The following is a 16629-nucleotide window of genomic DNA, read 5'->3' as shown; positions in this document are numbered from 1 at the left end:
AAAAAAAAAAAAAAATTCTTCCCTCACAGGGTATCATAAGACAGGAAGTATGAATACACTCCAAAAACAAAGCATCGTTATTATGTTTGGCTAAAAACGTGGAACATGGTAAGGTAGATTCCAAAAATAATCATTATGTCCACTCTCACTGGAGAACCGGGTTAGGAAGACAAATCCAGGTTAGGCTCCAGCCTGCTCTCAGGAAACCAAGCTGCTCTCTTCCTTCCTCTTCACGGGATAACGCACCACTAATGATGAGCAAACCTGGAAAATGAAAACCGGATCCAAGCTCCACAAGCTGGTGTTTGCTCGTGAGAAGGAAGAAGGGAGCAGAAATTGGCTTTCCTCTTTAGTGCTAAGCAAAGGCGGATTAAAGGTTTGGCTCAAGATGTGTTCAGAGCATGGATACGGGTGTATCTGTCCTTCTAGACAGGATTGCCTCCCGAGTGCACTGACTCTGATGCCCTCTCTGTGCCACGATCAAGAGCTGGGTCCTTCCCAACCTGTTGACCACGGCTTTTTGCTCCCAGCCAGGAAAGCATTGCTCACGGCCAGCCTCTCCTCACCCACCCGCTGCTTCACGAGCGAATGGGCTCCACATTCCGAAAGAATTGAGGATTTTGTCTCTGGTAATCAGGGGATGGGAACTGCAGAAATCAGCAGATTTCCCACTTCCTGACAAAACTTTCCCTGTGTTTCAAAAACTCTTGGCAAAGGCTTTGCTCGCAGAATCTGCAAGCGGGGGGGTGGGGAGGACCTCGCCCAGGCGAGCAGTTGAAGGCAATGCTGTCGGCTCAGGTTACTGTCGGCAAGGGGACACAGACAGCGTGTTTCACTGAAAAACGAGAAACACAGAAATAAAAGATCATCAAAAAAAGAAACCGATGCAGCTGGACTCACATTTCCAATTCTCTCTGTATTTTCAAACAAAATAGCACAAGGAATCCTTTTTTTCTTCTTCTTCTTTTTTTTGAAAATCACATTTCAGACAATATTTCACCGGACTGACAGAGCAGAGCAAATAATTGCATTTCAAACAAGACTTGAAGATGGAGCCACTAAATTCCTAACTGTTGTATGACTGTAACCTTGAGGTTGTGAGACTTAATCCTGAGCAAGATTAAATACTAAGATATGAGATTTTAAAAAGATTATGCAACTTTTTTCATAAAAGGGTATTTTTTCCCACCATAATCTCCAATCTGTTCCGCTGTAGAGATGATTTATTCAGTAGGTCTGCAAGTGTACCCATTGTAAAAGTGAATCCTGTGGGACAGAAGCTACCTCAATTATTATTATCATGGCCATTGCCTGTTACATTATCAAAGCATTTCCACATGTTTACTAATTAATCTTTATAAGGCCTGTTATGAGGTGTTTTACTAGGATTATCCCTATTTTTTCAGATGAGGAAACTGAGACACAATGAGAGACTTGTCCAAGGTCAAACAGAAAAGCCTGCAGCAGACCTAGGAACTTCATCACGCTGCTCCCACTCCCTGTCCCTTCACCTTGCAATTGCAGCAGCAAACCTGCTCACTCGAGAAAGGCTCATTTGCCCAACAAGCAGCCCTTCCACAAACCCAGAAAAGCCTTTCTGTGACTGTCGGGCCAAAAGCCTGAAGATGATGGTTGGCCAGTGTGTCACCATCGGCTTAATACTGCACACAAAGGAAAGAACATCCCCTCTTTGTTTTAATTGCACAAGGATTAGCTCAAAGCATCAAGCCTCCCCTCATTCCCCTCAAAAGAGAACTGTTAGTCGGAGTCAAACACATGCATCACTGCATTTCCAGAGTTAGACACAAGGAATTCAACTGATTCTAGTAAAACCCAAACAACTAGACACGTTGCACTGGGATTATGAGAGCTACCCTTTATCCATCATTAGCTCTGGAGACTTTGTACCAGGGCTGGCAGAAAGCCGGAAAAGACTGATCACTGCACCAGGAGAAAATAAAGCTGGTGAAGTTTTAGGGCACAAAAATTGCCACCTCTGCCCGAGAGCCTCTGTCTAGGTACAGACAAGATGGGAGTTTGTTTGGCTTTCCCTCCCAGACCACTTGACCAGGAGGATCCTCCAAGCCTGCCAGGGACAGAAATTTTCTCACCTTTATGAACGACTGCTGGTCCTTGGGAAACCTGAGGCACGGGCACCTCCATCTCCTGCAGCGAAGAGAAAATCTGGCAAATCTGCTCAGGGACCAACCCTGGGGAGTGCCGTGTGCTGGCATTTTGCAAGGGATTACCATGAAAGAAATGTTTTCTCTGTTTGCGGGTGATGACAGACGGTTTTTTTGGAAGGTTACTGGAGTCTCACGATTTCTAGACTAAGGTCACAGCATTTATGAGATGCCAAGGTGGAGGAAATCCACTTCCTCGTCAGGTCACGAACTTGAGAAAAGTGTGGCTTGAAACTTAAAAGTAGGTTCACAACGAGCAAAGTTTGGGAACTGAGGGGTTGAATGCTTTCAGCCTTGGGAAAAGGGGCTCATTTCTCTGCTGTGTCACTGATCCCTCAAGCTCTCCCTGTGCTGCATTTCTCGACCTGTGACCGGGGGGTAACAGCACTGCCTCATCTCTCACAGGGTGCTCCATACAGAATTCATTTAAAAAGCAGCGTAAGATCACAAATTACAGTCCTACCAGCACTTACAATATAAAAGTGCTTCAAAAAGTCTTACAGAGTACATTCAGCCTTGTCCCTTTTTGCACCTTTTGCCACCCTGGCAGACTGTGGATAGCTCCAGAAACAGGAAAACAATGGAAGGCACAAAATCCCCCTAAGTCCTGCCTAAAAAAAAAACCCCAAACCAAACCCAAATCCACCAGTGGAACAGCACGCAGATGGTCAAATGCTGTCTAGTGAAACAAATAAGCAGGGCTGCTACTTCTCTGTTGAGCTGCATCTTGCTTTTAGAGACCAACCTAAAATTTCAGTGAATCATTCCATCATTTCAGCCAGAAAAGCTTTTTTTAGGTCCTGCATTTATAAGAGCGGGTTGATAAGAGTGAGCCATGGTATCTATCTGCTCATCTATCTCAGACTTTGGAAAGTGCTAGGAAGCAGCCAAGACGTAATAAATTTGAAGGAGGAAATCATGGCCAGTCAAGTGGTTCAGGAAGAGATGTCTGGGCTTTCTCACCACAGGCTGCGAAACAAAAATAGGTATCGATACACACCCATCTGCTGGAGAAAACAGTGAAAAATATGTATTATTTATGCAGTATTTCTTTAGATAGAGGCAAGCAGAAAAACTGGACCAAAAGACTTTATGTGGCAGGTTACAAACATAAGGAATAATACGAGCTATCGAGATTTGCAAACCCACTCACATATGAGCTCTGAGGAGAAGCTAAAGTGCTCCTTTCCCCAGGTGACACAAACCAGACCTTGGAAGATTACATATTTCTCATCATTCTCTCCCTTCCCCCAAATGCTTTAACTACCAAACCCTACCGCCTCTCGGGAGAGGGCAGAAATCCCATGCAATCGCAGCCCCCCAACATGTTTATCGATCTATATCAGCATATATGCATTGCAGGAAAAACCTTCCCAACCAAGCACATATTTCTAATTAGCCAGTAGTCAAATCCCCATGTTTTTAATTTGAATTTAAGTCATTAATACCACATTACTTAAAAAACCTGAAAACCACAGACACAGTGTAGTCTGGCCAACACAGAGATCCAAAAGAGAGCGATTGTGCACGTGTTTAATAGAGAAAAACATCTTCTGCCTAGCAACCAGCAGGCTCTCCTGGCGGGCCAAGGGAAGGAATTCAGCACTATAAATGTCAGCAAGCAAATTAAGCCACCGTGCCTGAGATATAAAGGCCTAGTCACTGGGCAATAAAAAATTAAAGGAGAAATAGTTATAGAAGAAATACTCAAAAAAATAGATGCATCTATTAGCTTGCTTCCCTCTGTTACAGATTGCTCCCAGCTAGACAGGTTCTGTGCTTGCACTTATAAATAAGATGATTTCTTGCCCATTTTATATACAGGATGAGAGAGAGGACACTGAGAGCAACTTACCATTTTGATGTTATTGAAAAAGGGACTCAATGTGGTACTAAAGCATATGATGGTCCTGAATCCAAGGTCAGATAGGGAACAGGTTGTCTGAGGATGATGGCTCTGAAAACAAAGCACTGCCAGCAGGAGGGCTTTTTCTCTTTTTATCCTTTCTTTTTATTAGAATGAGGTCAGCATTTTATGAATTCTGACAAAATCTCTCTGCCACTCCAACTAGTTGAGATTTTTCAAATAGTTCCATTATTCTTAACGTACTGGGCAATTTATTGTGAGGTATGAACTGAGATTAGGAGCGTCCTCATTCTGAAAACTGCGTAAATGCATGGATTTCTGGCCTTAGAGAAGTTACTAGCCATACTGGGCAGCCAAAGAAGGTTAAAGGAAGGGCTGTCACCCCCATCTTGTAGATGAACCTCAGTGTGGGGAGATTGAGAGTCTTGCTCTACGTTCACACAGGGGATCTGCACCAAAGAAGGAGATGTTTCCCAGCGCTGCTTCAGTACTGAAATCAAATTGCCCTTCCTCTCTAGCTCCAATCCAGGAGAGATCAGTCAGGACCTAAGGTCTGCTAACTGCAGCGACCTACATGAAATGGGCTTGCCAGTTCTAGGAGAGAGAAGACCAGAGGACATGAAGGTGATGTGTTCCCCTTACTCACCCCCAATTCCCCTGAAACTAGAATATGCATGTTTACCAACTTGGAAATCACAAGGATTCACTCCTCCCTTGACCCTAGCATTTGATTTCTTTTCCCCTTCTCTGATACCTTTTAAGTTCACCGCCTACAGAGAAAGATTGCACGGAAGGGACACCAACCAAATGCCAAGGCTGGGAAGGCAGTGATCTCGCCGTGGAAATGGTAGCAACTTGTTGCTTTACAATCTTCCATCTTCAGGACAGCTTCACCTGGGTGACAGACTGTCACAGACGCCATTTATGCAGATGTTCATGGAGCAACTCAACAGCTGCCAAGATCACAGAGGAGGCCAGGGCAGGGCAGCAACAGGCTAGAGGTTGTCCCCCAAAATGGAGAAAGAAGCCTTCGAACTCCATCCACTGCCCTGTAAGAGGTCTCAAAAAGGGAGACTCCTCTTTTTCCATCATAAATAGGCATAAACTCAAAAAGTAGAACTTGTTGCCTTCTAGGTGCAAAGAGACTATCTTGCCATAGGAATGATAGTACAGAGGAGCTCCTTTTCCCTTAGCACATAGCCAGGTCCCAGTGGTGGTGATTCTGGGAAGGTCCTTATCAAAGAGTTCGTCTTCGTTTCAAGTGCATGCAACAGATACTGAAACAAAGAAATATCTGAGGGTAAACTGTAGCCATCTCTCACCTCCATGCAATTGGACCAACTGACATAGATGACACTAGACGGGCTCTTCCTTCATTAGGCTTGTAGAGAATAAAGGTGGTTGAGGGAGAGTGTTAGTTCTTCATTTCACACTGTGCTGTGCAATTAGAGAAGTGCTGTAAAATGGGAGGCTAGATGGATGGCATTTCACTGAAAGCTACCCAAGCAGAGCTATCGCTAAACCTGGAAGTGGACTTTCAAGAGAAAAAAGGATGAATAGGACTGCAGACAAACCAGCTGGAGAAACCAGGAACAGAAAAGGGACAATTAAAACAAACCAAACACCCAAACTGCCCCTTTACCTCCAGTAAAAGTCTCTCTGGATATACGGTACAGAAGCCGCGACATGACACCTGTTGGGAGTGCCACTGGAGGAACGTTGCTGCCCCCAGACCCCATTATTTTATTCAGATGGCACTTCCAGGACAGGATTGCAATGTTAGCAACTGCTTCCCGGTGCACATAAACAGGGTTTCCGAGAGCATGGCTATCTCCAGGTGTGCTGGCACGTGCTTTCCTTTCAGTGTGTGAAAGCTAAAACCTTTGGTGAACGGAGACTACTGGGACCAGTGAGACCACAGGCTAAAAGCTCTGCTGGTGCAGCTGCCCAGAGATGGAGGGAGTCTGTCCTTGCTGCCCTTTGAAAAAGGGACAGACTATGCGGAGAGCACAGGGGCTATGGCATATCTGCACCACGCGCAGGCAGCTCCTGCTTTCAGCCAAACCTTGGGGAAAAAAACCAAACCAAACTCAAGCAAATATTGCTATATTTCAGGGAGCAGCAGCCGCTCGACTTTTCTGCCACGCGCTGGCTGCACAGCAGGTGACAAATGCAAGGGTTTTACATGGCTGTCCAAGCACCCCAGTAGCTGAGACACTTGTCTTCATGCAGGAAGGCCCATGGCCAAACTCCTCCTGCTAATTCATCTCAGTATCAGCCAGGAAAAGAGCTTTCTGTGCGCTGTCCCCCTGTGTTATTTGCTGAATAAAATTCTTCCTCATTAACAGGCCAAAGCCCAAGAAACGGCCACTGGAACAAACAAGGTTCTGTGCAGATATAATCCCCACCTCACCGCCAGGGAATTAAAGCAAAGAATTAGGCTGTAGCCGTTCCCTTCCAGAATGATGAATGCTTAAGCAGGTTACGGCTTTGCACTGCAGACATTTTCTGGGGAGAAGAAATAATGAGTTCTTTACCAGCCCGACTCACTCGCTACTCTCAGGGAAACAAGCCTGAGGATTATTTTTTGACAAAACAGTTAAGAATGATTACTGCGTGTCAGTATGTTTGAAGTGTTAACCTCAAGGATTGCTGAAAGTGCCAGTATTTCTCCAGCCTATTTCTTTTCCCTTCAGTGCTGTTTGTGATATGCAGGAGAAGGGGCCTGGCTAACTTGAGAGATGCCAGCTGAGAGGACAATCTTCTCACTGCTGCTGCAGCAAAAATTCATATAGGTGCCTGAGAAAGAAAGGCCCTAACTTTCCACACAGAAAAGCCTGCCCTTCAGAGACTTACATCTAGTTTGTTAAGCACTGGAAGAACAAAAGTTACCTGGAGAGGGGAAAAAAAGTCACTTCTTGCTGCTGGACTTGCTACCTAAACTGCTCAACAAAGGTGAAAATTTACCCTGCCTGGCAAATTGAACCTGGCACTTGGCTAATCAGGTCAAGAAGCAGCTTATCCACTCGAGGCAGACATGATTGGTGCTGTTTTGCAAGAAGGTGGGATGCTGCAATTCATATAGATTTTGATCCTGTTCAGGTCCACGGGCTGATTACACTCTGTACAAAGGCCAAGTGAGATTCCTCCTCCTGAGACATTTATAGCCAGGCTGTGAGGGGAAGCAGGGAGTGAAGCAGAGCCCTTTCACTGTTAGAAGGCATCCTCGATGGTAGATCCTGAATTCCTTCAGACCGTGAAAAACTTACGGCATATGGAAATGAGGAACAGGGATGGAGCAACAGTGGAGATCGCGGTCAGGGCTAACCCTGAGGTTGTGACAGTTCAGAAAGAAGAGCATAGGCTGGACACAAACCCGAAGGGCATGGGGGTTGTGTCAGGACAGTTAGCAGGATGCAGAGCGTACGAGTCTTGTCCAGCAGATCATCACTTACTAGCAAAGAGCAAAGAATTAGTGATGAAGCTGCCAGCTCCGTGACACCACTACCCGTGCTGGGTTTTGCACCTGGCTTCCATACCATGCCATAGTAGAGGATGGCCTTAGCATGCTCCTTCCATCCCCTGCGTTGCCCGGAAGGTGATCTTTTCTCCTGCAAAGCCCTGCTTTAACACCCCAACTGCACGCGGTGTATTTGAAAAAAAGGGATGTTACATGCTGCCAAAACCATAGCCCAACGGAAGCTACATGGGTACTGTAACTACCAGCAGTAAATTCATGTGTGTATGAGAGCCAAGGTAACAAAGTCAAAGGGGTCCAAGCAGAGAGGACCGCTGCTTTGAAGTGCAGCAGCACTGTCTGGTTCACAGAGATAACCCGGGGCACCAGTGGGACATGCAGCTCCTCGAGGACACTGGTCTGGCTAGACCTGGGATTTGCTCCAAGTACAACCGGTGGCATACACAGTGCAACACAACCCCCCGCTACTGAGGAGCAAAACCACTGCTTAAGCTCACCTTTGTTTCAAGCTGGAATAATTTCCAGAGAGATAAATAGCAGCGTGGCTGCTAGAGGCTGTATGGGGGTGGTTGCAATCCAAACTTGCCACCAGTGATTGAACTGAGGAATCTGCCTTGTGCCAACTGGGCAGAGAAGTGAGTGCCATGGATATCACAGACACAGATGTGATGCTGGAGATGAGCATGCCCCTAGCGTGACACATCTGCAGGGACAGCACGGTTCAGTGACGCAGACTCCCTCCTGAGAATAGGAATCTCCGGGTTTCTTGCTCTGCCACGTGCTGCGGCCCTTGGAAAAAAAACTTCTCTCCTTGTTTGCTGACTTCTCTCTTAAAATGAAGCTCTTAAGAGGGAGGCTTTGCATCCTACTACTATGGCGAAACCAAATTTGAATCGATTTCCCCCAGCTACCACCGATAATATAAAAGGTGATACTACCGATAGTAGTAATAAGATTTTCATGCATATGCTCCCTGAAAAAATGCAACAAGGGACATTCTGGCAGCAGAATCGTATGTCACCTCCTCTTTTGGGAGGCAAAAGCAGAACACGTGACATACGCTTTCAGTCAAACCCTACAACTCCCAAATTACAAACAGCAATAGCTGTAAAGATCCATTCACCTATTCTCAACCTAGTGATTATTTTATGAAAACGTTTAGCCACTATTGTAGTGTTCTAAAATGTAATAATTTATTCTATTATATGTTTATGAGCGCTCCTGAAACAGAAAGGGGAATAATTCAGCAATGCTACTGATTATAAAACTTTGACTCTGTACTAAATAAAGATGGTATAGTTTCTCATTTTCTCCTTAGGTTTTGGATATTACAAACCCATGAGTATTACAGTGTCACAAGTAGCTACTCGACAGTTAATGCCTATTCAGGAATGAAATCCTCTTTTTTCGTATTTTAATGAATTTTCTCCAAACCGGTAAAATGTGTAGACTTCTAATTCCAACCACAGAAAGCAGCGATTGAACAAAAATAATAATAGCTGCACAATACTTCCTCATTCCACCACCTCAGTAACACTGCTACAAACAAAACCTCCCCACATGATAAATGTTATTACAAACTATTTCCATCCACAAAGCCAAACCATTCTCTCCATCAGCACTCGCCCAATGCCAAGCATCTGCAGCTCCCAAGCACATGCTAACCAGCTTCTCTGACACACAGCCGACTCCACCTTTGACACGGGCAGAGAGAGACCGTCAGCCACCACGGGCAAAGATGGCACATTTGATACGGAGAGAGCTGGGTAGAAAATCACAACTCTCAGTGATGAGCCAAAGGAGCTGATTCGCAGCTCCACAGCATTGTGATGGTCGTGGGGATGATAGGAACTACTCATCTTCAAGTGCTCCTTTTAATGAGAAAGGTTGGATGAACAAGCTGGAGACGCAAGATGTGGTGTGCTTGTGGAGGTTTGGCAACAAAGGCCAGCTCATTTTAATACAATGATATGCAGATGGTTTTGCTTTTTCAAATATGCTTAAGCTGCTCTTTAAGACTTGTGCGTGCTCTTCTCCTGGCATTAAAATATATTCATATTCCATGTGTGAAACGCCTTGTACAGCACAGCAGCAGAGACAGTATGCTTAAGTGATCAAAGCACCTTTCATAGCTGTACTGCTAGCACTGACAAACAGACCTGTTTTACAAACGCTTTGGTTTATAATCTCAGCGAGAGATGACATGTTTTCCGCCTCCACCCCCACCCCCAGGTTGGATACCGAAGTGGCACAGGCTGACACTTACCTAGGAAGCCCTCTTCATCCACAATGATGGTGTAGTCCTCTGGGGTTTCCGTGAGGCTGAAGAACTTGCACCTGGCAAAGGCAAACAACAGGAGAACATGATTAGCTGCTGGACTGAGCGGAGCCTGGTCTTCCACCTAAAATGGAGGTCCTTTCCCACCCAAGCTGTGCCGGAGGAAAGAGCCACGGTCTGGTGCGTATTGAGAGGCCTGAGGCATTAACAGACCTGGATTTTATTCCTGGCTCAGCCACTCACACTGCGTGACCCACATTCCCTGCTGCCTGCCTATGCACAACGGAGCTGGTAAAACACTTATTATTTTTATGACTTAGTTCTTAGTTACTTTTCTTAATTACCATATCCCTTAAGGCTTCCCGTCACAGCCCAGGACCTGCTGTATTGCACTGACACAGAGCAAAAAGCTTTGCTTACCGACCGATCACTCCAACGCCCTTCCCATGGTTCACACACGCACCCTTCTTCCCTATTTACCCACTGAAGTTTCTTGCCTTTCAAGGTTTGACATCTGATCTCTCAACCAAGCCCCAGTATCTCTTCTTACTGCTTCAGAGTCTTTTCCCACCAGCAGACAGCATCCCAATTCCCTCTGCTGGTCCTTGCCCCTTCCCTCAGTAGATGCCTCCCTTCCCTGGGGAGCTCCAGGTGAAGACACAAGTGGTAGGGGCCACCGAGCACATGAACACAAGGTCGAGCTTCCCCCCCCGCAATCTCCTATCGCATCTGTTCTGCTCCGTGCTCATCTTTTGACACCGCAGGCCATGTGCGGCACGGCCTCTCCATCTCATTCAGCACTGAGCACAATGTCACCTCTAACACGAGATACAAAATAAATGTGACACGGGATTCTTCCACTGTAGAGACACAAACAAAAAAAGCCTCAGCCTCAAGGTGTAACACCACAGACAGCTGAAAAGTTTTTTCCCCCCTGACACACCAACATATGTACAGCAACATCTACTAAAAAACCCCAAAACTTTCTCCAGCTTCTATCCAATTGGTCCCCAGCAATGGCAGGAAGGTTTGCACAACATTTTGCAAGCTCATGTTCACCTTCAGCAGAGCACGCACTTGTCGAGCGTCAGCACAGTGCTGGCCGGCTCCCCCGACCCCCGCAGGGCTCCTGGCCCCTCCAGCAGCATGCCAGAGCACATGGACTGTGTTTGCCGCCCAAGCTACAAGAGAAACTTTTCCCTCTAGGAAGCTAAATCGGGTGCAACAGGAAGAGCCTGTCTATAAGGACCAAAGAGCAGGATTTCGCAGTTACACTGTAATACTATCAGATTTATCTGAGGCAACCTACAGAAAATACTTTAAATACCGGAAAAAGAAAGATTGTTCTTAAGGCCCCCAGTGTGTTCACAGTATAATTCCTGCATGGAGCACAGTTCAGCAGGACTCAGCAATCAGGGACTACCAGGGCTTCTCAGCGCGGCTGAGCATCTGTGTCCCAAAGTCTTCAGGACTGAAAGCCAGGAACCCCACACTGGTGGCTCAAGACATCAAAAAATAGAAGCATTCACTTGATTAGAGAATCAGACTAAAAACTGGCTTAAGCATTCTTTTGACTAGCTGAAAAGAACAAAGATTGCAGCTATCCCCTCCAAAAACAACAGGGAGAAAAATGAGATGGCTGCTGCCCTCCCCCTCACCTCATCAGGAAAACTAGAAGAAACAACATGCAAGTTCTATTAGTGATCTGCCATGTAACCAACAGGATTTCATGTAAATGGAAAGTATCAGACAACCTGCCTTTAGAGGCTCATCCTGTTTTCCTAGAAGCATCCGTCACGACAATCAAGCATGACACTCTCCCTCCTAGCGCAGACGTATCACTATAAAATACAGAAGCGGCCCCACCACAACAGAAACCACAACTTAATTATTTCGTGTCATTGGTAATAGCTACTGTGACAGCCACATTTACTAACTCAACTCTCTCCAGGAATAGTGCCAAGAGAAGCAGAAAACAGTAGCAGGCCAAATCTTTTACTCTCACTTCTTAACTGCACAAGGATGCTACCTGTGCGATGGGTGATCCAAGCAAAAAGGACTTCTGGGATGCTGCTCCAGGTGGCTCCCAGGAGATATAAGTATTTATTATTTAGTGGATGAATTCCCTGGAGAAGTCACTGAAATAAAATTCTTTGCTACTACTACCCCACCAAGCCACATGCATGCTGACTAGGGAGAAGCTACTGGTCTTAAAGGAGGAAACATTAATATTAAAAAAAAAAAAAAAAATCTTTCCTGATCTGCGATGGCATTTACGGAGAAATTTTGTTCCAGAACAGTAATACATGTCTATGTGCACACATGGACCGCAGCAGAAAAAGTATGGTTGTGACAGATGCCATTTTCTTAGCACACATCCAGAAGTGATGATCTTTAAGGGATACGTACAGATGAAATCCTGTAATTGCTGGCTCAGAACGCATGTCAAAACCTCACATCTTCATATACCAGCCTAAAGCCCAATCCCCACCTCACTGCAATTCTGTAAAAGGTCAGCAGCATAGAGCCATCTGAATTTAAAAGCAAAGTCTTTTCACCAGCACAGAGAAGACCAGCGGTTCTTGCGGTATACATTCACTTTGTTCAAGCCAACGATGCATTCTTTTTCCCAGGGAAAAGCTAAAAATGAAAAATGGGAATTGCAAACATTGTGTGATAAAATATGGCATGGAAAATTTTCTTACCATCGCATGCTGTCAAAACTCAAGTCCTCACCCTAAAACCTGTGTCTCAGCACAGATGTGGAAAGATCTACTTCCACTGTGAGTGCAACTCAAAAATTGCATCTTGAATCATCAATGACAGAAGGAACTCAATGTCGTATTTCTCTCCTGTGCTATACTACACATGCCTCTTCCATTCAAGTCATTCCAATCATTTCTTTCCTCTTACACCAGTTTTCAATAAGCTGAATGCCAACAGCATCTTCTATTATCACATCAAAGCCAAGAAAGGAAAAGAATTGCCCTTTAATCATTTTGAGACATCAGGCAAACAGTATTTCTCTAAGTATGTGTGGAAAGCATATATGTAAGAAGACAATATTTTTAGTTTCCTAATAGCCAAACCTCAGATAGATTCTTCTGGATTTCTGCCTTCTTCGTGTTTCAGCACATTTCCACTTCAGCACTGTTGCTGACTTCGACTGCCTGACAACATATGTCTTTTTCTGGCAACACAGCAAATGTAGACCAATCTATTATTAGATTAGATCTTTGAAACTGCAAAGCTTACACTGTGTATGGAAGTAATACCCAAGCTTGCACAGAGCAGGAAAGCATGTGTAGGATGCAGCAGCAGCATCGTTTCAGTTTGCAAACAGCACTCAAGTCTCCACGGGAGAAGCAAGCAGGCAGGAGAGCATACTGGTTGGCCTCACCTGCAGGTCCGCATCAGAAGTGTCTCCTCAAGACACTTGGTCCCCAGGCTTGCCTAGACCACAAGGGCGATAATACTGGAATGACCGCGACTTCCATTGGTTCTGGGTCACACATAGAGCGCGCGTTTGTGGGAATACTGCTATGGGTCATTTGAAAGTTCAGCACAGTTGATGGTCTTTAAGGAAGCCGCAAGTCCTACCTTCTCATTTATAAGGAAGCTACTTAAGTTACTTGTTGCCTCGGCAGGGTAAAGTGTTACAAAGCTGTTTGTTCTATGGAAAAGATCCTTCCCAGAAGCAGGTAAGCGGCTGGCCTCCCCACGCGTCAGAAACCATGGCCGAACGCCATTCAAAAGCTACACAATGCCTACAAGGCATTCAAATGCAAAGTCTGGAGGTAACCCAAAAGTTTGCAAAGAAGCAGTTGAACTGAACGGGAATTAAGAAGCAGCAGCAGAAAGTTGATCGGAGTGAATATGAAAAACATAATTTGTTGGGTTTTATTCCAGGCTGCCTTCTCATTTTAGATGAGAAGGGATTTGTATGCTTCAGTCTGTACATTGTCATGATATATATTCTTAGTACAGAAAGACAGTCTCATGCTAATCATCTAATTCTTGGTGATCTTAACTTTGCAGTTTTATAAATAATGACAAGAGGTGGATTCTAGTACGACATATTGTGAAATGTATTTAGGAAAGCAGTAAAGAACACTTGTGCTGCTAATGCGTTTTGACATATTTGTGTAACATGTTAAGTACTTTACACCATCTAATTACAAGACTATACAGTTAAATGGCACTGAAAATTGCAAACAGTGAAATGGCTGGTGTTTTCTAAACAGCGTATTTGTTTGTTAGCCAAAACACTTTGCCATCTTTTTGGTGAGGCTGATAAAACACAGCTTAGCTGGACTCCAAAGACAAAAAAAAAGCCCCTTGCAATAGTGTCAGTTGACTTTCCACTCAACGCTCAGATCAGAAAGTGGTGGGTTCACCTTTCTTATAGTAACTTAATTCTGCAGCCTGATATTAGAAGGCTGCTACCCTGTTAAAAGGAGCATTATTGTTCATATGAGCTGCTTAAACAAACTCCGCACTACCGTCCCTACCAAGGGAAACACTAAAGATGTCACAGCACTGTTAGAAACGGTCAAAGGACAACAGCAACATTCCTTCCAGTCATTAGTTGTGCTCAGATCTGGGACGGAGACATTAGCAAATACAATCAGGAACCGCCTAAAGAGTCACTGTGATAGCAGAGTTTGGTTCATTACAGAAAGTTAATCATTTTCAAAAACAACACAGAACAAAACTAACAGATTTGTGGCCAAGGAAAGCAAGTATTCATGAACAGACATAAATTCAGGGAAGTTCTACAGCCTGTGCTATGCCAAAACTTCCAACATGATAACCATGATGATCTTGTCTAACCCATAATAATAATAATGACAGTTTAAGCTACAGATTACATTGTGTAAAGTTAAAAGGGGGGACCTTCAGTCAACCCCTCTCCTTGCTACTTTTGTGTAGCTGGGGAAGTTATCTAAGCCTTTATTTAGACTTTGAGACAACTGGGAGCAGAATAATAGAAAAATGATCGGCACCCTGAAGGAACAGAAATCAAGACAAAACACAAAAAGGATGACATGCGATACAGAAAATAACTGAATAAATAGATGTGGATGTGCTGAAGAAGATACTGATCTTAAGTACAGCTTACTGATAAAGTCAAGACACATGGCAAAAATAAGTAAGGATTATTGAAAAAAAAAAAAGTCAGCTGGGTGTCTACCGTATTGGCCTTCGTTAAACCAATATCAAACTGTGGTTCAAGTCTTCATCAGAACAGTTCCACGTGGTCTGGACTACCAGAGCCCATGCAAATCAAATTACTGCTGCAAATAAAAGATTAGCAGTAGCTTGAAACAATACCAACCAGTAATTCTGATATGATTTCTATTTTTCTGGAGTCAGACTTGGTCAGTCCAGACTTCCCAAGCTGCAGATTAAACAAAGCTACAATATTCAAGAGTTATCCTGCAACATAACCACAGGAGATATTTTTTTGGTTCTATAAACACACACTTGGAGTTTATTTTGTATGACTAGCAAAGCCCAAGTCACGATGCTTTCACAAGTCAAAGCACAGCGTCTGCAGTATTGCTTTCTAAAACTGTTACTTGGGATACTAACACATATCTTTCCTTCATTTGTCACGACAGCATTTTTTTAATACTTCCTAAAAAACAATTAGAAAGCAACATGCAACTTGGCTGGTTTATTTTCCCCCCCCTCAACAGACTTCCACCATCGTATTTAGGAAGATTCTGTAAGAAAATCTGTTTTATCTCGACTTACGTGTAGAAATAAATTCTTGCCAAATGTGAAGAGAGAAGCCAAAACTACACTGAAGTAGTAGTAAGAAAATACACCACATGAAGAAACTAAGGCATGTTACATGCTGGAATGGAGTGGAAAGCTCAGCTTACTGAAGGAAACGATATAAGGGAGATGAAAAGGTCCGAGTCCACCCAAGTGCAGCTCCCCCATTAAGCCACTCGATCTGATGAATGTGAACGACGCCGGTTTCCCACCCCAGCATGACTGCCAACAGGGAAAGAGTCTGTGGTGCTTAGCAGAGATGTACTGCAGGAAATATAAATGCAGTTTAAGACCATGCAAGTGTTACTGCGCTCATCTGTTATTTGTCCATTGAAGGAGCTAAATACAGACTTTTTTTTATTAACTCAGTGAGAACAAACCAATGACTAGGTGTGGACATACTGAAGTTAACACATCTTCTATACCCAAGACTTGTCCTGGGTGTGAATCTGTAGAATAATTTACTGACCTGATGTAATTAGAAGTTATTCTTAGCACAGATTTTTCTTCCCGGGTCATAAACTATTTCAAGTGAGCTCTGCTGTGCAATATTTACTTGGAACGTCACCGCTCACCACCTATATTAGTGAATGAGGCTGAATCAAAAACCTGGATCTGAACTTTACTGCTCTGGCCGGTGCGCAGATGATGCAAGTGCCAGGTGCCTGGCAGGAGTCCTTCCTTCCACACGCTGAGAAAAGTCACCCAGTTACCTCCAAATGGCTCACTGGCACTTGGAGACTCCAGTCCGCAAGGCACTGGATCCTCAAGGATAAGGGTGCTCAAGGGTGCAAAACCCAAGGACAGGAACCTGCAGCAGTTCTGCACCCATGCTGCACCTCACTTCACACAACCACAGGGTGTCATTCTTTAGGTTTCAGCATTCTTACTGGATATTTAGCAGTACTGGTGCTCATAAGGATTTGATGGATACAATGCACCTGAAAGCCTATCTGGTGCTCAGAGAGAAAGCAGCTCTTGGTCTAAAAAAAAAAAAAAAAAATCGGTTATAGAAAAAAAATTAAAATTTTCCTAAGGA

The 16629-nt window shown here is 44.4% G+C and overlaps 1 protein-coding gene across 1 annotated transcript in view; it reads right to left on the bottom strand.

Annotated features, from left to right (window-relative positions):
* GATSL2 (GATS protein like 2) overlaps positions 1 to 16629 on the bottom strand; it is a 103071-nt gene that overhangs the window by 49912 nt on the left and 36530 nt on the right. Inside the window, exon 3 of the mRNA XM_019471296.1 lies at positions 9795 to 9865. Within this exon, the coding sequence (XP_019326841.1) occupies positions 9795 to 9865 (71 nt within the window). The remainder of the gene's footprint in view (positions 1 to 9794; positions 9866 to 16629) is intronic.

Source organism: Aptenodytes forsteri, unplaced genomic scaffold, assembly GCF_000699145.1.
Source record: "Aptenodytes forsteri isolate BGI_AS27 unplaced genomic scaffold, ASM69914v1 Scaffold209, whole genome shotgun sequence".
Taxonomy (NCBI): Eukaryota; Metazoa; Chordata; class Aves; order Sphenisciformes; family Spheniscidae; genus Aptenodytes; species Aptenodytes forsteri.
The sequence above is the reverse complement of the archived record's forward strand: the minus strand, read 5'-3'. Positions and strand labels throughout refer to the sequence as shown.